This window comes from Drosophila biarmipes, chromosome 2L, assembly GCF_025231255.1.
Source record: "Drosophila biarmipes strain raj3 chromosome 2L, RU_DBia_V1.1, whole genome shotgun sequence".
In the NCBI taxonomy this organism is placed as follows: Eukaryota; Metazoa; Arthropoda; class Insecta; order Diptera; family Drosophilidae; genus Drosophila; species Drosophila biarmipes.
In genome coordinates this window covers 13,243,034-13,266,895 of record NC_066612.1, presented here as the reverse complement: position 1 = coordinate 13,266,895, position 23,862 = coordinate 13,243,034, and the positions used below count along the sequence as shown (strand labels likewise).

The 23,862-nt window shown below is 40.1% G+C and overlaps 2 protein-coding genes across 3 annotated transcripts; one reads left to right on the top strand and one right to left on the bottom strand.

Annotated features, from left to right (window-relative positions):
* The first annotated feature begins 185 nt into the window (after positions 1-185).
* On the top strand, positions 186-2,163 carry LOC108034283 (UDP-glucuronosyltransferase). The gene is made up of 2 exons (XM_017109141.3): positions 186-1,238; positions 1,305-2,163. Exons 1-2 carry the CDS (start codon positions 574-576, stop codon positions 2,155-2,157), a joined length of 1,518 nt encoding a protein of 505 aa, XP_016964630.1. The 5' UTR covers positions 186-573; the 3' UTR covers positions 2,158-2,163.
* Positions 2,148-18,343, bottom strand: LOC108034284 (uncharacterized). Of its 2 annotated transcripts, none has more exons than XM_017109142.3 (5): positions 18,200-18,343; positions 16,895-17,393; positions 7,401-7,506; positions 2,912-3,410; positions 2,148-2,809 (listed from the first exon to the last, which is right to left on the bottom strand). In XM_017109142.3, the coding sequence occupies exons 2-5, from the start codon at positions 17,273-17,275 to the stop codon at positions 2,659-2,661; spliced, it is 1,137 nt and encodes a 378-aa protein (XP_016964631.1). In that variant the 5' UTR covers positions 17,276-17,393; positions 18,200-18,343; the 3' UTR covers positions 2,148-2,658. The 2 variants fall into 2 exon arrangements, with proteins under 2 accessions (XP_016964631.1, XP_050740980.1); XM_050885023.1 differs by having other exon boundaries at positions 16,895-17,358; positions 18,200-18,334.
* Between the last annotated feature and the right edge of the window lie 5,519 nt (positions 18,344-23,862).

Below are 23,862 nucleotides of genomic sequence, written 5' to 3'. Positions count from 1 at the left end.
CCAAACTATTAAAAATGTAATGTTTTTTTGGTTTGGGTGTTACTCATACCACGCCATCTAATAAATGCAAATTAGGTGCAAGCAATTCTTCCACACGACTGTACGTTTTATTTTCATTTTCAGTTAGAATGTGAAAGCTGTTCAAGTAAAGCCGCAGATAAGCTGAAATCCCAGTGTAATTGGGTTTGTTGTTCATTTGGCATGGATGTGCGGTTTGGCTTAATTAATCGCTGTGTTTAAAGCCTCCTAGGGTGATGATTGCGGTGTTAAATGATACTGCAACAGCTTAACATCGAATATGGAAATATAGTACACCAGGCCTATCTATATCGTACGCAAATTGGTGTGTTCCATGCAAGTGATTGTGTATATGCTGTACATTCTCCACTATTCACTGAACTCTCTCGATTCTTTAAGTTAAGAGTGGATCCAGTGCTGTCAGTGCCATGACATCACGGTTTTCGGTCTCGTTGGGTAACCGAATTGCCTGTTATCATTTTGATTGATTAATTGTGCGTTCGTGGGCCTCAGCTAATTAGCAGTTAATGTGAATTTGAGTCGCGCGCCTCAGTCATGAAGAGTTCGCCGGCCAGTGTGTCACTTTTGTGGCTCGCTGCCACAGCTTTTTTCCTGGTGCCTGACAACTTGGCGCCTGTGGAGTCCCATCATATTTTGGGTCTGTTCGTCAATGTTCACCGGTCCCAGTTAATGGTCCATTTGGCAGTATGTCGAGCTCTGTTACAGAGGGGTCACCACCTAACCTTGGTCACCACATTGGCGCTGGAGGAGCAGGAGGTTCGGGAGAATGTGTCACACATTTTAATTCCCTGGAAGCAGCCGGAAAATGAGGATCATAGGGCGTCTTCCTCGGACCTAATTCTGCGTCTGGAACGGATGTTTAAGCGCCTGGAACATTCTGGAGATCTACTCACACTGCCAGAGTGGAAGAAATTCCTCAAGAACGCTCCAAAAACACCTTATGATCTGCTTCTTCTGGGCTATCACTTTAACGATCATCTGTTGGGGGTGGCTGCCCACTTCAACTGCCCCGCGGCCATTATCTCCACCCAACAGCCGACTGGATTTGTGAACAGCCTCATGGGCAATCCCGAGGAGCGTTGGTATGTCCCACAACCGTATGACGGTCACCAGAGGAGTGGCCTCTCAGCCTGGCTCTTTGGAGTTTGGGAGAAGCTCATGGAAATCCTGGCAAGGAGAGTGCTTGCAAGGATTTATAGGTATGTATTGGAAATATTTATATTTGGTTTGGTTGATTTTATGATGTTCTTTTCTTTTACTTTTAGCTCGCACTTTCCCGAGCCCCATTATCCCAGCTTTGAAGCCATGCGCCGATCGGTTGTGTTGGCCCTAAGTAATCATCACATGATCAGCGAGGGACCCATAGCTCCCCTACTGCCAAACATGGTTGATATAGGAGGTATTGTCCTGGAGCAGGAACCAAATAAAGCCGCTCTGGAATTTTCAACAAGCAATCGATCGATCATTATCTTCAGTTTGGGTACTCGTTTTACTTGGCGGAAGTCCTCTCAGAAATTGCTGCAGACTTTCACGAAAGCTTTTGCTCAGTTTCCGGACTATAACATTTACTGGACCTACGATGGCCCAAATCGCAGTGCCCTCAGCCTGGACTATCCCCACTTAAAAGTGGCCAAATGGTGGCCCCAAAGGCAGTTATTGGCCAGTGGAAAAGCTCGATTGTTCATCACTCATGGTGGAAAGGGCAGTCTTTCGGAGGCTCTTTACTACGGAGTGCCCATGCTGGGACTACCTCTGATTGGCGATCAACGAGGGAACCTTCTGAAGATGCAGGCTAAAAACTGGGGCCTGACCTTGTCAACCCACAATCTCACTCATTCCGAACTATCCAAAGCAATGAATGGAATACTTAGCTCTCCCAGTTATGCTGAGTCTGTATCCCAAGCCTCCCAAATCTATCGCGATCGTCCCATGAGGTCCAGCACGTTGTCCACCTATTGGATCGAGTACATCATTCGTCACAAGGGAGCCAACCATTTATACCATCCCGCCAGGCATCAAAACATCGTCGAGTATTACTCCATCGACGTTCATATGATCATCTATGGGACCTTAATTCTATCCATAGCCACACTCAGAAAAATAAATCGCTTGTTGTGACTAGAAGTATCGTTTAATTGTATACAAATATATTACATTAGTAGCTTAGGAGGTGAACTTAATCGACGATAACTTAAGTACACTCGAATGTTGTTTGACAATACTTCTGATCGGAACTTGGGTCTATTTGATGTATTTTTGTTCTAGCGATTCTTCAATGGCATCTTACTTTCAGCATTTATTACTATAAACGTTTAAACGATTAAAAGGTATGTCCTGTATATGTATTATAATATTTTTTAAAGGTAGATATTAACCGTGTGGAAAAGCAATCTTTAAGTTATATAGCTCACTAACTAACGACTAAACATATGGAAGTTCCCATTGAATGCTTTGAGTGAAATCGTTCACTGTCATCGGGAAAGTCTTTCCGTCAATCCAAAGAATCAGTTCTGGATTTTTTGTTCAATGGCTCACTCGTATCTTTAAATAGTAGTATTGTAAAAGTAGTTTTTAGTTTATGCACAGTTCTGGATTGATGGTTTCTACTGGGGATTTGGTTTAGCTCTTGCCATGCTGGCGCCGCGACTGGATGTATTGTGGCACCTTCAGGTTCTGGTTGGGAATCCCAGGGCGCGGGCAACGGCCGTTTCTGATGTCATATGGGCCGAAATTGCAGAAGGGCGGACTGACCTCTCCGCTTTGTATACGTCTGCAAGGAAGGAGAATAAAGTAATGTATTATAATATTATAAAATATTCTAACGATTAAACTTTTCTAAGTTCAGGAAAAATGATCTGAAATGAAAACTCACCGTCGCTCCATCACCGAGAATCCCTCGAAGCCGTTCTTCAGCCTCTGGCACGTGTCGTCGCTGAGGTGGCAGTCGCATCTACAGCGAGGCTCCCGGTGCTCCACTTCCTCCGCCGCCGGCAGGGATCCCGTCCAGCCAAAGTCGCTGAAGTGCCTCGGACACTGGCAGATGGGACTGCGTTTGCGGCGCGTCTCCACAAACACGCACTCGCACTCCGTGTGGTTCACCATGGACTTTTTGATGTACTCCAAGTTGGTTTTCCACTTGGTGAACACCAGCTCCACCGTTTCGTTCGTCTTCATGGTGCAGGTGTGTTGTGGCTCGCAGCATCCGATTTTATCGCTGCACCGGTGCAGGATCGTGGCCCGCGGGGAGTAGACCGTATCGGTCTCGGTGGCGATGTAGACCACCTCCGGCCTGGGCCACCGACACTTCCCGTTGTTGATCACTAGCAAGCGGTGGGCTTCGAACCTGTCCTTGAGAGCCCTGTTGCGAGCATCTGCGGAAACACAAAAAGGATTTAGAGAAATAAGTAGGGAGAAACGAAGTCAATCGGAGTACTACAGCTGGAGATGTAGAATCTATACTATGCGAGTTTGCTCACTTACCATTTATTTTTTAAAATAAAAAGCAGTAAGTTAAAAAAAATCTTACATTTCTTAAAGAAATTCATAGATTAATGATTATAAATCCCAGTACCCTCTTATAAGAGCGAAATAAAATTGGTTTACGTTTTGTATTTATTTTTGAACTCATTAATATTAAAAAAAGTGCCAACTGTTCTTAGGCACTGACTCAAAAAAGCAAGTTTTTAATACCTTTTAAAATAAGGAATAAGAACCGCTAACCAAGTAAAGCTAGTTTGGTGGTAAATTTCAAATATAAGTTATGAAATAAAGCAATAAAGTGCATCCCGCTGCTTTATATAATCCCCTAAAATGTTCAATTTTTACACTCATTTTATTGACATAAACAGTCTCCTTCGCTTATGTGTGTCATTGGCATAACCAGTTGCCAGGCTCATTACTTGATAGCCCACTAAAGTGCGGTTCATTCGCCTTTTCGATCAGGCGGTTCAGTAAACTGCCAGAAAATTTCCCCCTCTTACCCCGTTTTCAATGCCTTTCGGTAGCGTTTTTGCCAGGCCATCGGCTTAAGATCATTTGTGCGATCCGACTTCTTTTATTGATCGGCCGCTGGAGATTGCCCCTTTAAGGCCATTCCGGCTGGCTTAAGTTTACCGTTGCGGGCGAGTTTTATTTATGGTCTTTTGTCGCGAGCATAAAAAAAATAAAACGATCAGAAGCGATCTTTGCATGCGGAATTCATTTTTCCCGTCTGCCTGGCGGTCGTAAAGTCGCAGCAGCCAAGCGGATTGGCCAGGAGGGGGAAAGTGTCTTCGAAGACCACCCAATGTGCAGTTAGGCCAGCTAATCCCAGGTCCTAGTCCCAGCCTGCATTCATTCACCTACTGGGAGATCGACTTCCCGGGCGAATCTGCAAGGAAGCTTCAGCTGTTGGCTCCGTGTGTAATTTTCATAAATGCCCCATGATTGAATCATCAACTTAACGAGCGCGCTGGGAGGGGGCCGGTGGGTATTGGTACACTGCCGAAAAATCCACTTAAGATTCGATTTTACGCAAGCACTAATAAGGAAATGTTTGAAGGAAATATATAGGAAATGAATGAATAGTTCCTAAAGAGGAAAAATAATAAAAAAATACACGAGTCGGTCGGAAAAAATATTTTCTCTTTTAAGAAATACGTATACAACCATTAGCCATCTTTTAGGAACAGCATTTTTTTTTTAAATTTTTATTACAAACCCTCAAGCTGTCAAGGTAAAATAGTGGTAAATTTAAGTGACCAGCCATAAGCACTTTATGTTGATAAATAGGCACATTAAAATATCTTTAAACTTGGTCTTTTGAGAATAATCATATGTTATGTCTTAAAAAGTCTCTACATAATTTATTTATAATTTTATTTTGGCTCAGTGTGTTTGAGGAAGCTGCAGGTTGTAGGGGCAAGGGTGGTGGAGGTGTTCTACTGCCTCAGAGTTGGTGAAACTGCTTCAGCCACAACAGCCACATGAATAATTCAAGAGGTTCTAGCCCAACAAGCCAGGAGTACTGAAAACCCAGAGGGGCAGGGATTGGGCGGGAAAGAGGGAACTTGCAATGTTCTCGTTGCCTGGGTTAAGGAAAGTCTGCTGCCTTTGAACTTGACGGCGCTGCCCATGGAAATGTGGGCCAAGCTGACGGACTCAGAAGCGATGAGGGGAGGGAAAGAACCCCCCATATTGGCCAGGTTTACCATAACCCGCATTTGAGCTTGGCCAATAAAGTCATTTTGACTGCTGCAAAATGTTACACATCATTTAATTGAGGGAAAGTTTGTGAAAAGCTCAGGGGAAATTTCCCTTAAATATATAAATACGATTATATGATAAATATATGAAATTATTGCAAAGTTCTAAAAACTTTTGATCAAGTTTAACCAATTTCACGCATAGAAATGCATTAAAGTCTTAAAAACAATGCGGTTAAAAAATTTGTCATTTGGTAAGGGACTGGTCATATACATACTATGTACTTAATACATAATAATAATAAATACATACATTACATAATAAGTTTATTTAAAAATATTAATTTATTTTTAGATAAAAGTGTATCTTATCCTTAACTGAAACTTGCTAAAAACTTCCTTCGAAAGTTTTAGTTGTCGTGCTAATGGCTATAAAAACGTGACAGTTCCTGTGGAAAATATTTAGATTTATTTGCATTTCTAGATAAACTAGGTTAAGCAAACTTTCGGTGTCTTGCTGCATTCTGGCAGTCATCAAAAGCAACCATAAGATTTGAAGAAAGTTATCGTTAAACAATCTTAGATGACTAACTAAAGCAAAGAATCAACCAAAGCGACTGCAGCTGGCTCGATTAAATGCGATAAGAAAATTGCACCATTAGAATCTAACGAAATTTTTGCAGGCATTTTCATTGACAGTTTCCCAGGCCGAGTGACACACTTCCCTTGGCTTTTGCACCGACTCTGTCCACACGCTCTTAACGGTTTCCCCAATAACAATTTTCGCGCCCATTAAGCGACAACAATTTTCCACACAAATGCAAAAGACAGAGAAAATGCAGAGGGGGGTTGGAGATACAAAAAAAGTATTGAGACAGACCGAGCTCACATTTCATTGCCAGAGGTCTTGGTTGAGTTTGTGGTCGTCTCGTAATTGTCAATACACTGGGAAAACAATGGGTATATGATTAAAAAAAAAATAAAAACGAATATCTATATATAATTTTAACTTACTTATAATAAGAACGATTATTATAATTTAAAAATGTTAAATTTCATTGCGATATTTAGTAACACAATCTGGAGTTGCGTATTTCATAAAAACCGTACATCACATGCATTTTTCTCGCTGTACCTCTTATGTGAATATGGAAAGCCCAGTGGCTCCAAGCTGGTAATGAAGTAATTGGCAAGATCTATGCAAGTCTCCGATTCCCGCCTCCAAAAAAAGCGCAAATCAACAGCTTGAGAAGGGGGATGTGTGTATTTGATTAACAAGGAAACTCTTCATTTAATTGCAACGAAAGTGCAGATACATCAGCCAAGAGACCAAAAATGTTGCCAAAGCAAGAAACGCAGTTGAAAAGTATCTTTTGGGTAATTTTTCAACTCCTTAAGGCGGAGTTTTCACTCACTTTCCTACGGTTAGAAAGTCAAGTGCGTGAGCTAAGCTCGTGCCTGACTTTTCACCCATCCTGTTGTTGACATTTGTGCTCTGGTTTGCCATCATTCACTGGGAGAGTCACGTGCCAAAGGATAAAACAGTCATTTTCATTTCCATTGTCATAAATAACAGGAAAAGCAACTGGGATTGGCCCGGACCTCAGCTACAGTCGTGGAATTACAAGTGTGCCTTGGAATTTTACAACATACTTGGGTATACGCAATAAACGATGGAACCTTAAAAAATCATATTGTTATTATAAAAAATATGCCAAGTGTGAAGAAAATCAAATGAAGACTTAAATAATTAACGAATTCGAATAGCCTTATTTTTATAATATAATTGGGGATCGAATAACTAAACCTTTTTTTCCTAAGAATATTTTTTCTATGTATAAACTTTGGCCTCTGAAAATTTCTTCAGAGTGTAAGCACTTCATTTGATCCGCTCCTATTAACTTGACCCCAGCTGTTGCCTGGCCCTTCTTTTCCCCACATCAAAGGCCATTTGATGGCGTTTTGTTTGGCTTGTTTCGCCCTTTTTCATAGGGAATTGCATAGAGCGCGCTTAGCACATTTGCTTAGCACATTTTTTATCGCCAGAACGTGATGATCATGGGCGGGCGCCTCGGACATCTATTTGCAGCACAATTACGGGGCAAGGGGAAGACGCTATTAATGGCCCCAATGAACCCCGACCGGGGAAAATCTTTAAAAAGGGTAAATAGTACTCACTGTTGGCTTTTCTTAGTCGGGCATCCTCCAAGGCATTGGCGTTTCCCGACTGAATTTCCCTTTTGGCTGTCCCCATGGAGGCGTGATTCAGTAGAAATTCGTCGTTCTAAAAGATCGGGGAAAATATTGGATATTAGTAAATACACAAAAGTTACCGCATATGCCAGCAAATTTTTATTTATAGGCATGGTCGGTTTACATTTTATTTATTTTTTGGTTGTGCCGCTATCATGTAACTCTATTTCGGATTTACTGAACGCATTTTTTGCGGCTTTCATTATTATTGCACAATGCAGTGGAGCAATGTTCCTTTTTAAGATATTTTTTCATCCATAAAGTTTTCGCAATTTTTTGTCATTTTGTAAAAAACTAAAAACATACTGGCCTGCAAATAAATGGGATTGTGCAATGTGCCAAATGTTTTTACAATATTCACTTACACAAGAATTATATAAAGCAAATTTTAATAACTTGGTAAATAATTTCAACATATTTCGTTGCGCTCATATCATATTCAGCTTAAATTTAATTAGTCATAATTGTGGAATACGAATTTCATCTTAGAGCGAAAAGTATGAAGATACTATGTGCCCGAAACTGCTGATAAAACAGAGTTTTTTGTTTGAAAAATTTGTAAATCTCATCGGTAAATTTCAGTTTATTGTGAAATGTTAAAAACTCCCTGTCATTGTTCTTATTTTCTGTGTTTTCCCTGCTATTTGCTCACAAAGGGCGAATAAAAATTAAAATCGATTTATGACTTTTGATTAATGCTGGCGAGCTGTGCCCACGCAGCGATTTTGATTTATTTAACAGATTTTTAACACGCTTCATACGACAGCCGCAGCCAAAGGGGAATAACAAGTGCAGGTGCAAAGGGAAAACTGCGTGCCACAGCTGAGAGCACCTGAAAAGCTATCACTTACAGCTCAAAGAGCAAGAGCAGCGGATGTTGGGGAAAACTTTTACAATTTGCATTGCCCACACACGTATCGATTTTCAACAAAGGGCTGCACTCGCTTTTCCCACGTTCGCCCAGCCCCCAAAAAGGCGCCCGTTCCCCCGAATGTCATGAAAACTAACGACATGCATATAAGTGATACATAATGCGGCAAGGAGGCGAGGCGGCAGGGCGGCAGGGCGGCAAGGCGGGAAATCGGAAAAGCGGGAGTGGCTGCCTTCTGGGTGCAATAAATGAAGTGTGCATGTAAGAAAGATGACACCGGCAGGAGCAGCAAGGATAAAGCAGCCGGGATACAACTCCATTCGCACTCCCAGGAGAGTCGCCAAAGCATTAAGTGAAATGGCCAGCGGAGTGGGAGAAAGGTGCGCGGTGGGGGATCCCTCCTTTGCAAATTGAAATTGAAGGGTTTTATGCCAACTCATGTCCCATGCATGCAAAAGCAGCTAATGGTTCGGATGCATAAGCTATACATCTTTTGGGGGTTTAATGAATGCTCTGCATGACTTCAAGAATCGTTGGAATCAGGGGCTTCGTTAATCAGGATTCGGTTTATGTAGTACTTTTATATTATTGTTTACTTTGATTACTTATCTAAGAAAATCATATAATGCATATGTATATAAATACTACTTTAGCACTTTTCATAAACTTAAATTTAAGTTTATTACAATTTAGTGATTTGAGAAACTTTCTTGATATCTGGTTATTTTTCGCAAGCTTACTGCTTTGTGGTTCTTGAATTTTATTAGTTTTATGGATCCTTTCCATCCTTTATTTTTCGGTTGATTTGCTCACAACGATCGTTTTGCCTACATGAATCAAACCCATTCGAATCGGATCTGGAATCTCTCCGCCCCATTTCCTTTCCATAGCCCCTATCTGATATTTCTTCAGCCACTGCAGGCAACACCTCAGCTCTCTTTTCTTATAACCAGTTCTACTTAAGCTTCATTACGCATGCTCAGCCATGACACGGCCATTTCATCCAGGCTGGCAGTTGGCGACTCCCCCGACCCCAGAAACCTCCCGGAACCCCCCGCCACTGCCCCCCAGAATTACCATCAATCTGGGGTGCCAATCCCAGGAGCAGGAACCGGAGCTAAAGCTACACAGGGAAAAATGATCCCAAATAGTTCATGTTCTTTAGAAAATATTGTTCTGATAGACAGAATACTTATCGAACTTTTTTAAAGAGAAAAATAAATAATTTAAATATTTGATATATTTAAATTGCATTTAAAATTGTTTTTAAGATTTTTATTATATTCTTTTTCCGCTGTAATTTTAAAGTTGAGGCAGGGCCACATGAACGAGCAAAAAAAACCCCATTAGGTGTCTGCCGGGTTGACAGTATTCGAAAACAGTTGGTTTTTTGTTAGGCCCTCTCCAGCCATTTTCACCTATACAAAATAATAAAAAAAGACCAAACTTCATTTGCATTTGTCCCCCGTTCTGGTTTGAGCGCTTGAAGGATGTTTCGGTCGGAGGAGCAGTTTCTTTATTATTTTTCACTCTTGTTTTTTTTCCGCACCTTTTTGTTTAGCCTCAATTGGGATTCCTGGCGTGGGTGTGACTTGTGTTTGGTATTTTACGAGCCAGAAGGTAACAACAACAGCAGCGACAACCATAATAAAGAGCCTGTCGTGGGTTTATTTGCAATCAAAAGAGTTATGAGCCAAATGCAAATAGCGCACCCAGTACCCTGTTTTATGATCCGCGAGCCCTTACACTCTAAAATAAAATCTATAATGCACAACTGCAATAAAATGTAATTGCCTGTGTAATGTATTCCTTCGGTTATTGTGTCCAGAAAATCAAAGTAGAGATATTTTGTAAAGGAAGTGTAAAAAAGGTGGTTTGTTAATTACCTTTAAAATAAATGTTAGTGTACTTCTCCGGTGTTCCAGAACTAGTACTGTCACAGCGAGGTTCAGGGCTTAAAGGTGTTCCTTATGGCCTGTCGCTGGTCAAGATTAAATACCCCCTCCCCACGCCCTCTCTCGCATTGTAAAATGCGTGAATAACGAAAAAACACAGGGGAACATCATCAACAGTGGCAGAGGCGGCACAAAAGGTCTGGCCAACAAATTCGCCGACAACTGTGCAAACAAGCGAGTGGCGGGGGTCGTGAGGGGGTTGATAATAGGCCATGAAGGGCTTGGGCGTGGGGCCGAAGCTGCAAACAGTACAATCCAACATTTGTTTACGCCAAAGAGAGTGCAACAAACAGGGCCAACTAAATGTGCACTGCCTTTCTCGCCTACATCTTTTATTTCCCCGGAATTCCCCTTGGAGGCCTCAACTGAAAATGGGCAAGTACATTCACAATGAATCGCTTTAGCTAAATTAGAATTTTCACCCAGAAGAGCATGACGAATATCGCGATGGGCAATAGCATAAGGCATTCGACTTTAGGGAACAATTTTCCTTTGGGTTTGGACTCAGGAAGTAATTATAAAAGACAGTTTAACATAAAGATAAAGAGACTGTTGGGAACCATTTAGTTTTGGCTATAGACTCAGGAAGTAATTAAAAAATATTTTATTTCATTTTAATTTTGATTTGTTTTAACCGTTTAATATACTCTTATGATATTGACTAAAATCATAAATGTTTCTATCCATCTATCACTTTATAAATTTAATAATCGAACTTAATATATTTTTTGTAAGTTTCATATCAGCCAGTTCATACCATGACACAGAATACACATACACAGAATTTCTTTCATTAAGAAGAATAAAGCCGACTCATTGATTTGACAACTAAAAAATACAAAAAAAAATTCTTAAAAAGGAATGTTCCACTTCTTTTTCCTATGAAATGCAATATTATCTCCTCTAGGGCATCCGAAGTTCGTTGACAGTATCATTTCAGTTTGTGTTTTCTTAATTTGTGTTGAATGCGATGCCGCGAAATGCAAATGTAGCAATTGCAATTTGGCTAAAAGCTAAGCAGGGAAAATGGAAAATGTATGAAAAAGCGCAGGGAGCGGCGTTTGGGAAAATATCTGCCCCTATATATTTTCGCTTTTTTTTTAGAACTGTAAACATGGCCCAGACACGCACAGCCACGAAAGGGGGCAGTTGTGGATGGACCATATGGCGTATGCTTAATATGTCATTTTTTCCTATTTCTGATTGTACTCCCAGTTCACATTTTACAGCTTTCGGCACAAAAGTACCAATTAGGCGGGCTCTCACCGCCCTGCCTCTACCCAATTTGACCATTAACTTAAGTAATTAAAATCGTCCACACTTTGCATATTTGCTTGGTGTTTTTGCCTTTTTGCATCTTAATTGAAACTACTCGCATTAAAAGCCCATACAATTTTATACTTTTTAGCGGGGCAAGTATTTAAGAGAAACAAAAATGAAACGCGCAAAAGGACTGGCTGTATAAAATGCTTTTTAATTTTTAACGAGCGACTGTAGCCGCGAAATCTGCCGCGACGGCTTGGTTCGTTTATTATGACAATTTTATATTTGTTTGCTTTCGGCCAACTGCGAAAACGAAAGCGGCCAAAAGGAAAGCATCAAGGCTGAAAGCAGAAATCAGAAAGCAAAGGCGCCGCCTTGGGACCATAAATGGCCGTAGTTGGCCTCCAATGTCAATGACAGAGAGGTGATGTTGCTGCCGGCTTTCATGAATGAAAAACTAAAGATTTTTACGGATGCTTAAGAATTTCATTTATTTTAGATTTTAGCGACAGCAGACGGAAATAAAATGTCTAGCTAAAAGGTTTTTACTTTTAGAATAAAGCCGATTGAGTTTTTCAATAAATTTGAGTAAGCATGTCAGACAAATTATATTAAATTGACAACATTGCTATCAGTGTTTTTTAAGTTCAATAAAAATCAATGTTAGGGCTTATCAACTTTGAATGAAATAATTACCCGGACAACGAACATATATTCTTTATTGACTGTAATCTAATCCCCCAGAAAACGCATTGGGTTTCTCCCCGCCAAAGGTTGAATCACCGAGTCGGGGAGGCGCCTACCAATTAAATCCCCACGCTCGCAACCCAAACTGGCTGCAACATGTTGCAAGTTGCTGCTGGCGCAGCTCGGCAAATGCCGGAAATGTGCTCTGATGCATCATCATCCTCGTCGTCGTCGGAGGGATCGATCGAGAAACTGATTGCCAGTCGAGACGTCGAATTGAAGAACATGTCTGGGAAAATGGAAAATGCGAGGGGGTCGGCTGGGACCCCGAGAGGGGCCTGGGAGTGTCGGGGCTGTCAGACTCTTCTAATTGCAACGCCCACACGCACCGATCGATTGCCGCTAGATTGCCCAAGAGATTGAAACGTGGCTGCTCCAACAATCCACCGATCCGCCGGTTCGCCGATCTCCCGACTTGTCTGGCCTGCTCTAGATTGACTTTTCAATCTGCAATTTGTTTGAATTTATCAAAGGCGATACACTGACTGACAAAGTGGAAATATTGACTTTGTTGCGAGACGTAAATAAACCAGGGGAATACGGAAATTGGGGCTTTTGGAATGCCGAACGCACACAGGTATACTATCTTGGTTGGTTTCGAACCAGAACTAGCCTAGATTTTTATTTCTTATCGATTTAATGGCCTCGAGAGTGGAGAATTTCTAAAACCATAATCCCTTGGCACTCAACTTTTCCAACATAAAACTCTCGATGAATGAAATAAATATGTTTCCAAATGAAATATGTTTCTGATTTCCTAACAACGCCTTTCATCTCCCCCGAAGACTGCTTGGTTCCGCAAAATCTTCCGGGAACCCATAGATCACACAAAGGGAGAAATTGCCATTAAATTTAGAACAAAGGAATCTATATGATTTATGCTCGCGAGGAGTGTATTAGGGCCTCGTCTTGGCCATGATTTATATTTGCTGGTGGGCCTAATTGCGTGACTCTTGGCGCATGCCCCGTTTAATGGCCAGCAAGTCGCCGGCGATCAATCAGCCAGTGCGCACAGCCGGGGCCAGTTAATTATGGCCAGCAGCCGAAAAGCGTGAACTCCTGCACTTAATTTATTGGTCTGGCGACGAGTTCCCCTGCACTTTCCACCAGCGACGAGTTTTCCACGTTCATTAGACGATGTGTCGCAGACTAGAAATTAATAATATAAAATTTTATAGATTTGCCATAAATATTCAGAGCTTCCGCCTCGCCGAAGTCGGCTGGACTATTAGTCATAGCCAAATCACTGGCACACGAGTACTATGTAGACCGCCCGAAAGCAGTTTGTTCGCTATTATGTCATAAGCCGATTTGCCCGTCATTAGTTTTTTTTTATTTTATTTTGGGGAAAAAACGCGCCACATTAAGATTGCTAATAAATCAGAAATCTTGCCGACATTTACATTATCCCCAAACACATACTTTGGTGCGTGGCAACAGATTCCATCGTTCAACTCTATGTGGCAATAGACGGAGTCAACAAAGCTTTAATGGGGAAAGATCTTTTATAGGGCGCGGAGAACTTTGTGTTTAACTCTTCAGTCGCCGTCGAATCGAAAGTGAAATGATTGCAGTTGCGAAGTGCTTTTCCAGCTTATGGGAAATTATTTGCATTGCTTATAAACAGATCATTAAATATTGACAGCTCAGAAATAGTCAATACGACTGCGGATGTTTAAAAATAAGCGGAGCTTACATTTTTATTTGTTACAGGTTTCGTAAAGAAGCTTTCTTTAAATTGAAAACCAATATTAATATTTATATGTTTCAAGGTACTGTGAGATTTAGATGGAAATAGTGCCCCTGTCATTGTTGAGTTTTTAATAGCTTTCTTTCTTTCTTATCCCCGCTTTCCAGGGAATCTTCGTCTACTATTGGCTGTAGATAACCTCCTTTTATTCCAATCCCGCTGATGATAAAGGCATTTTCTAGTCATTCAACTGCTGCAATTATACAATCGCGAGTGTGAGTCGCGATGCTAACGACCAGATCAATTAATATTAATAGCACATATGCAGATTTTTATTTTACTGACCTTGCGGTGGAGCAACTAAGTTCTCGATGATTAATCGATTAAGTCAATTTGTTTTCATGTTCTGCTCGGTTGCAGTGCAAGATTGTGTATGGTGACCTATTTGAGTCCAGTTTCTACTTGTATTTCAAGTAGGCTTGCTTAGTTGTAGAACCCCTAAAACTTAATAAAGCAACAAATACTAGTAATGGGCTTTTCAAAAGTGGCGACTGATGGCAGCTTTTCGAATGGGAATTCCTGGGCTCACGGCCAAGATATGAGACCCATTCCCAGTGCTTAATCTCAGTGCAGCTATGCGCACGGAATGCGATGGCAAATAAACAGGCAAAGGTAAATACACCAAGGGAACTGGAATGGTATGTGGCGAGCTCAGAGGCAAGTGCAGCGGTTTCCCAGGGGGAAAAAGGGGGTTGGAAAAGCAGAGGGCAGATATTAAATTCCTCTTTTTTGCCAGTCCAAAGGGAAGGCTGGCAGGTGAGGGCATTAAGGCAGAATCATGACCACAGACCATAAGCTTTTTATGCTGCGCGAGTGCATCAGCCACCCACTCTCATTTCCATCGCCTTCCCACCCCTTAACTTTTCAGAAAAGCTTATCAAAGTGTGCGATTGGATCACTTATAGTTTTAGGCAAAAGTGTGGGCGATAAGGGGCGAATCGAACGCAGGCGCGAGGCTGGAACAATCGGAAGCTGCTGGCTGATAAGCCAGTGAATCGTAGAATCTGGAGGTTGGCGCCCGCTTCGGGGAATTCCAAAGAAATATTTCTGTTCTTGCGTAATAAATGTTTGTTGTACTCGATATTCTCCTCATATATCAGAATATAAAAGTAAAATAATGTGATATGTTTGGCATTTGAACCAAGTTCTAAGAATAATGAAAATGGGTTTCTCGAATAAATTCTTTGGAAATGCCCGTTTGCAGAAATGTTGTTAATTCAGTTGCCAAAATATTTATTGCTGAAGCCCTTTCAATATACGGTTTTTTGATAAGCATACTTTTAAATTTATTCAATAAAAAGTTCCTCGAACGAGATTTTGTTATCTTTCGAAGCTGTTCAAGCTGTACTTGTCATGCTCATAAAGAAAATACTTTGAGTGACCCAGGCACTGATTGGTTCATATATCAGATGTGCCATCTCAATTATGGGTAATCAGAGTAAATCAGAGGGACAATTCCGCCCCAGTAAATCCCATATACAATTAGGCACGATTGATTTCCCCTTAAGGGCGGCAACAGCTACAAGTTGTCAAGTCAATTAGGCCAATTACCGAGGGACCACCATAACGGAAAGTCTTGTCTTAAATATCCCCTTAACAACCCGTTTACGTTTTCCCTTTTTTATTGCCATCAACCAGCTGTCGGCCATGGAACAGAAAAAATAAAAATAATAATGAAAAACAGAGCCACAGGTTCTTGCCCAGATCCCCCTCTTTGTCGGCTTTAAACGGATCGGCACAATTACAGGCCGGAAAGTGAAACCGAAACCGATCGTTGAGCAGGGATCTCTCTCTGGATCTGGACTGTGGGCATTATGGGGGCACCGCCAAATTGGCTTGTTAACCAAATTGGTGGCTCCTACCTGCCGCAACACGTTTCATAATTGCCTCCATTGTGTAACTCCTTCTTTGCGATCCCCAGCCACATGGGTGGGCCTTTCGGTCTCCGACTTGCAATGGGTGAGTGGCTCGGAGATCGGCGAGATTGCGCCTCCCAGGGTTAGTCACCCGTCTCCGATTCACTACGCGCCGAGGTTCAAGGTGAGCCATCTCGCTACGATCTCTGATTCTGATTACCATTCCGATTCTAATGCGCAACAAGTAGCAACAGCTACTAAAGATACTTTTGAAATCCATTGAGAACTGGCAACTAGAACTGTGGCCTAGCCAGTTCTGAGAAATTCTGTGCATAGTATTAATAGAAAACTTTAAAATTCGCGTAAAGATTAAAAAAAAAAAATACAATTTTCTGGGTTAAAAATAATAATCTCATTTTGAAAAATATAATTGGCTAATAACTGTTAAAAATTTCAAATTTCCTCGAAAACTTAAAGCTGAAAGCTACATATCAGCCATAATCAAACTAAATCATTTTATTTTAATTGGGCTTTAAATATAATAGATCATAATACTTTATTTTTATTACTTACTCCAAGCAAAATGTTTATTTTACTCACAAGAATAAATAATTTTTAATATGTTTCTAATGAAAACTTGTTCTGCCTGAACATGGAACTTCTACTAGGCTTAAAATAATAAAAATATACACCATTCCCAAATCTTCATATCAATTACTTTTTATACTTTTTTTTAAAAGTTAAAAACTTAAGTGTTCATCTGAACCACTGCAGATATTATAAGATGATTTCCCCTTACTTAATCGGTTTTATTTCATCTTTCCAGAGAGTTATACAAACAAATTCACAAATATTTATTCGTCTTCAAACGGTTGTGAGGCAAAATAGAGTGGAGCGAGTCAACAGGACTGCATTTTTATGGGTTCCGCGAAGTGTTTGCCTTCGCGTGGGCTCCAAGATAAAAACCCCGTACTCACCCCATCGTCGGCGGTATCAAAATGTAGGTGATTATCGTCGAACTGCCCCACGAGGTTGCCATTGACACTGCGGCCATGGAGGAGCTGCTGCTGGGTGGCCTGCTCACGTGCCACGCGCTTGTGGGGGAACTTCGGGATCTCCCGATCCTCGAAGTACTCCCCGTAGCCGTAGGGCTTCTCCTCCTCGTTGTGAATTTCGCGCAGAGGTAGAAAATAACGAGCGATGGTGCGATAGGTATGTGGATGAGAGGTGGTCCTGGGCAAGGTCAAATTCCCCGTGTCAAAGTAATTCTTGTTTATGTCGGTTGGGAAACTGGAATACACGTGAGCCGACTTCAAAAAGAAGATCGCAATGATCGCCAGCACGGTTTTGAGATTCATTTTTATAGGTCTCTTTCGGAGATTTATAAGTAAAATATTTGTATTTCAGTTTATTTGTTGTTAATTTCAATTTTGATTCCACTCTGGAAATTCACAATTCACTTAGTTATACAATTTTCTGAAAATAAGCAGGAGGATAATAAATTAGCTATTTACTTTTAGTAATTTTGGTTCACTTTTTTTATAGTTTCACTTTCTTGATATTTTAACCTTCACAACTTCAATTTAAAATTTTTTATGCATTTTTTATTATTATTACATTATTATATTTAATTAAATTAAAGTGGTTTGGTGTTATAAAATGTATTTTTATTTATTTATTCATTTATGTGTTTGCTTTGAAGAACTGAGTTTCATTCCTCTTAAAAAAGCTTTTTAAATTTAATACATTTTTCCTGCTTTGATAACATTTGTTAATTGGTAGCACATTTATATTTATACAGTATTATTTGGATGCACACACATTTATTTCGGTTCTGTTAATTATATTTTGCAGGATATTTTTTCCCCCCATTTGTGAGAACATTTTTTGAGTCTAACAAGTTGCTACATATTTTTGGCAGCTAAATGTTTTCATTTTTGGCACACGCCTCCGTTCTCAACGCACAGCTGCACAGAATTCGCAAAATTGTCGGATGCAATTTAAAAAAAATTTATGAATCAATCTTTTTTTTTTTTCAATAAAATTGTTTGCTGTCTGCCTGTCAAGAATTCAATCAGTTTTACCGGCTGATCTTTTTCATTCCATTAAAAAAATTAAACAAAAACCACAAATAAATGTTATATATATTTTTTTGTAAGATAATCGTTGTCCCTTTGCTGCATATTGCTTTCGACCAGTTGCGAAATTATATTTCCACACATTTGCCAATTAATACGCGAACCTATTTTTTTTGGTAAAACGAAACTCCTAAAAAGATGTACCTTTTTACACAATTATTTTAGGGACATATTTTATTCACTATTCACAAAGTTCCCGAATATTTTTTAGGATTTATTTTCACGTTGAAGGAACTTATTTAAGCTGCAGTAGAGCAAGTGAACCGCGCGTCTTGGTGGTTAATGGACGTTTGTTTGCCGGCAAGGCGATCTACAGCAGCCACGAGCCCATCGCGAGAAAAGCTCAGTCTCTCGTCGCTCATTTCACTCACTTTTGTGCTCAGTCTGAGTCATATAAAATCGACCGCACTATGGAAAATTGTACTCGTTTTCTGGTCAAAACGCGTTTTTTAACAGTTGTAAAAGCAGATACTTTGGGATAAAAAACATTCTCGGGCGACGAGAGGCTGAAATTTTAATTTAAACTAATGTTTTTGTAATCGAGAATAAATGTAAGCGTTCCAACACGAATATAATTTAAAAAAAATAAATATACCCGATATTCGTTGAGTAAAACGGTATACTATATAAGTCGGAAAGTACATAAAAGGTAGGAGTAAGCGTTTCTGACCACAGTCAATCTAGCCATGTCCGTTTGTCTGACTGTCTGTCCGCATGTCCGTATGTCCGTCCGTCTGCCCGTCTGTACGTCCGTATGAACGCTGTGATCTCGGAAACTATAAGAGCTAGAGAAGTTGGACGTGGCATGCAGATTCCTGGCCTTCCTGCGCAAGGCATGTTTATTTTAATAGGCCAATACGCGAAAATCTGTAATGCATGCAGTTTATATGATAGATCAAAACAAAAAAAAATCATCAATGCCTATTGATTGACCTAAATAGGTTGCGAAGCCCAATACGACGTCCACAAATGTGCAAAATCTCCATTTCGTTTTTGTTCTCTTAAGCTGCGTAACGGGTATCTGATAGTCGAGGCACTCGACTACAGCGTTCTTCCTTGTTTTTAAGTTTAGATGCAAAGCGAGTCCAGCGCATTCCACTTCTCAAATTAATTGGGATTAACAAAAAAAAGTCCTTTAACAACGAATTTAGTTAGAAATAGCACTTTTTTCTATTCTTGGAAATATTAAATTATGGTATATATGTTTATAAAGTGGACTTTTATTGAAAATGTTTGTTAGGGTTAGGCGTAGACATCTATCGGTAAGGATCACTGTATCTGGATTCTTCTGATTTCATTGTCATTTTAGTCCGGTAGTTTAAAAGTTTTATGCAATTATCTCTTAAAATAACAAACTTGATCTGATCATTTTTATGGCAGCTATGTCAGAGTTTTACTTTGATATCTCTAAGAATAAGAAAGTTATTAATTTTAACCAGAAAAGCGGTCAAATTTCCCACAGTGGACCGGCAGAATGCTCTCACTCACCTTAAGAGGAAAATATCGCAAATTGAGTGCTTGGGTGTTCATTTTCTTATACAAAAAAATAATTAAGTATCAGCTTTGAAGGGAATCTTAAGAAAGATATGTTTATTAATGTTCTAAGGTCAAGTTCCCAAAATCATTTCAGCAAAACTCTTTTAATAACTGTAATATTGACTTAATAAAATTGTACTGCAATGGAAAACATTTTTGCACAGTGTAATTGAGTGTGATTTCAACTCATTCTCTTTGTGTGACGCTATTCTACTCTGAAATTTGAGCGATCCGAGTGCTTTCTTTAGAGAGCACTCTCTCTTCGAATTGGTGAGTCATTTTCCTATACGAACGGTGAGCTCTTTTGTAGGCTTCAAAAAAACTAAACAAATGATATTATATATTTCGAACCCTGGAAAACGTGAATCGTGCGTTGAACGTTTATGAGATTTTTTGCTTTTAGTTTGTTGAATTTTTTTGAGTATTTATTAATTTTAAGCAAGTAATGTTGTCAAAAGTTTAATATATTTTATACAGCTGATTATAGTGAAGATGCTAACATATGTGATAATGTTATTTGATTTATTTAGTTAATCACAAAATTATTAATAGTGCTAAATCTGGGATACAAATTACGAATATACTGAAACCCCCAACAATGACGTTTTTTCGTGACTTATTATCTTTAACGAATAAATTAAAAAGTCCATCGTGCGAACAAAATGTTTTTATTAATTAACATCCAACGACTTCGCGTCCTTATATATAGAAGTAATCACCCAGTTATCAGGCACATACTGAGGTGGCGACTATAAAAGCCTCATTTACAGGCTAATTACAAGTATGCTTATCGATAGCCCGCTTTCAGCTGGGTTTTTTTTCGGTTTCTTATGCAAATTCATATGGGAACGATGTGATTCAGCTCCAGATGTTGGTTCGCCTGTCAACAGGTTTGCTATTGGATTTCTGCCCGAATCCTCGGCGGCTTCATCTTATTTATGGCCTGTGGCTGGTTCTGCTAATAGCACATAAATCTTATTAATGATCTCTGTCAAGTGAGCGAAGAAAACCCGCAAGATCTGCATCCAAGCATTGGCGTTTCATTTCTCGGTTCTAAGTCGGGAATTCTCTTTTGAGAATTCTGTTCTCTGGTGCTGATGGACAACAGCTTTCAGCGCTACCGTCAATCAGTCGAGCTGACAAAAAAAGTTCCTACCCTTTTCCAGGAGACTGTAGTCCCCATAAGACGGTCAATTAAATGCCCTTAAAATAAAATGCATTATAAATTGTAGCTTTAACTAAAAACATTTTAATTAGGGATTCGATTCCTAGCACCTTATTAAATAGATTTAAGAGCAGTTTTACAATGGGTAGAGATCATATTGTGTGTTCTGGAATTTGAAAAACTAATTTTTCTAAATTTGGAAGAGTATACTTTGAGCGATGCTGTTGGCTTGTTTATCTATTTCACACTTTGTTGTGCAACACTTGAATGCTCCCGCCTTGCCAGAAAGGGGCGTGGTCCGTGGGCGTAGCTGACTTCGCACCAGGCCAATAATCTTTAATAGGTCTGAAGAATTTTTTAGCTGTCTACTCTCTTTTCAGTCAACACCAAGCGCAAATATGCGACAGACTCGGCCCTCTCCACTCAATCCCCGTCTTCCCAACAAACCCCCCTCGAAAAATCTCCCCTTCCTCTGTCTGACTTCGAAGTTTTCTTGTCGACACCCACGATCGGGAATTTGCATGTGTCGCCTGATCTGAATTTTTAGTTCGCCACCTCTGTTCGCCCCTTCATCTATTTGTCGCCTGTGCTCACTATGATATGTGAATGTATCTTAATAGCCATATTTCTACTTCCCAGAAAGTGAAGTAGTGTTCCGATCAAGAGATACAACCTTCGGATAGCTCTGAGTCATTGTAGTCTTTCAAACAGTGAATTATGTTTTGCGATAATTTAATCTTCCAGCCATTGTTCTTGTTTTGCCTTTGTCTTGATTTCTATTCGCTAAAGAGAAATAAATTTTTTAAAAAACATCTAATATTTTTTACAAACGCCTCATCAGCGTAGAATATAAGTCAAGAATTCTTATCAGCATCTTATCCATTACGAACAAGCTCTTCTTTTTGCATTCCTCTATGCCTAGGGTTTTGCTTAAACATATTTCATTACTTAACGAAACTGCTTTGATTCATCGTTCAGAACAAAGAAAATGAACAGCCATTCTTTTGATTGGTATGCATTTTGGTAAGCTAAGTATTTGGAGCTTTGACTTGCATGAGTCATTCACAACTCTCCGGAACTGCAGTGACATCTCGAGATCCCAAAACCCCTAAAGAGGCAAGCAGTGAAGGCAAGCAAATGCATTACTCTATAATCTCTGTTTCATCTTGCGAGGGCGCTGAGAAAATGGATCGTTTACTTATAGCTCTGACCCCCTATTCCCCGCGGCTAAGTCGAGTCGTTCCAGTTTTCTGTCTGCGGTTTCTGTTTTCTTCCGATCGAGCAACAGAATTGACAATTAGTGAAAGTGAAAATGTGTCTGGTTTGTTTTGTGGCTCTGGGTGGTTGTTGTGTGCCTAGACCAAATATCTGTAAATGCCTTTTATGGCTCCATTGAGATCTGTCGCCCTGGGACGTGTGAATATGTGAGAAAACGAATCCCCCCATGATTTGCACTTTGCTCGCTGCACTTAGAAAAAAAATTTACATTACTTTTAGGAGTAATTACCTATTCAGCTTCTGTCCTAATAAATTTAAGATCTAGGAGAATTTAAGGGCTAAGGTATTTTTTGACGTCGCTATAATTCCCAAAAAGTTATAGCTCTGACGAAGATAGCGATTTAGATGTACAGTGAAGCCTCTTTGTTCCTTGTGTGTTGACATAATGTTGAGGCATAGCATTTTTTAAGTCCAAGCCGGCTAAAACCCCTCTCCATTTTTTTGAATATAATTACATTATATTCACCCTTACTAAACCTCTTTTAACTTTGACTTAAATGTATATCCTTAAAACTTGTTCTCCCTGACCCTAAATATTTTTCTCTGTGCCTCTTTCCTCCCGAAACCCATTGATAGAATCTGTGTGTAAACAATAAACAAATTATCAGAGCTCCAGGAGAGCCCCGAGATTTATGTTCCACGACGTGGCTTAATAGATTGTGGCCACGACAAATTGCCTGGGTGGTTTATTGTAGCCGCCCAAAAGGTAGCGATAAAGAGGGAAAATCGCAGCCGCTTCGGCCAGCTGGCTGTTGACTGTTGGCCTACTGACTCGAAACTGTGCCAAGCGAATTTGCAAGTAAATCAAACGCAGTGTTCAAATAATTTGGCAGCGAAACCAATCGAAAAACGAGACAAGACGGCGGCAAGCGGCAACCTAAAAATAAATGCCATGACGGAGTCGACGGTCTGATGAGACATGTGTAAGAACTATGCATACACTACATAGCCATATATATCCACCATATACAGGAGGAAGGGGGCGTGGCAGGGCAGCAGGCTTCGCGGCACGAGTTGCCAAGTTATTTTTTATAGCGTCTGGCAATTGGCGATGATGCAAGGCGGCCCAACTCTTTGTGGCTTTATTTTTTACGACAATATTATTTGCCGTCCGTTCTTGTGGCTATTTTTTATGAGATTTCTGCGGCTTTCTGTGCGTGGGCTCTCATTGATATTAATTGCTCGGCTGTCTTATGTCTTCCGGCCAAAACGAGAGAGTGCGGCAAGTGGTTGGTGTGCCCTATTCAGTTGGTTCTCGATTCGATCAGAAGCATTATAAGCTGCAGATCTTAAATCTTATTCCGCACATTATTATAAAACAAACTGTCATTAGTGATATTCTCCTCACTAATGGATAGTAAAGGGAAAGTCCTCGTTTAGTTAGTTTGGCACTAATCCCTTTTTATGAAGTACAATTTTAGTATAGGGAACCCAGAGTTCTATCTCCAGCAGAATATAATAGGCGACATAAACTAGATATTTTCTGCCACATTTTGTGGGCACTTTGGCTTTGGTGTCTGTCGGTTTTGCGGCATATGCTGGGGACATAAAAAACCCAAACTGTGCTAATGTTTTTATTTCCTCATACTCATACATAAACATTTCCTTTTCTTTGGGGGCGCCAAGCCAAAGCCAATTTGGCGACAGTTGCTTGATGTCAGTTCTCCCATTTTCCTTCTCCTTGGCAATTTTCCCATCAGGCAACAAGTGTCTGCAACGGGCTTCTCGTTTTTCCTTTTTTCTTGGCTGCTTTGCATAAGATGATTAATGCTGTTTATTTTTGTCTACTTGGCCAAGAGAGTTGGCGGTTTTCAATTGGGTCAGAGAT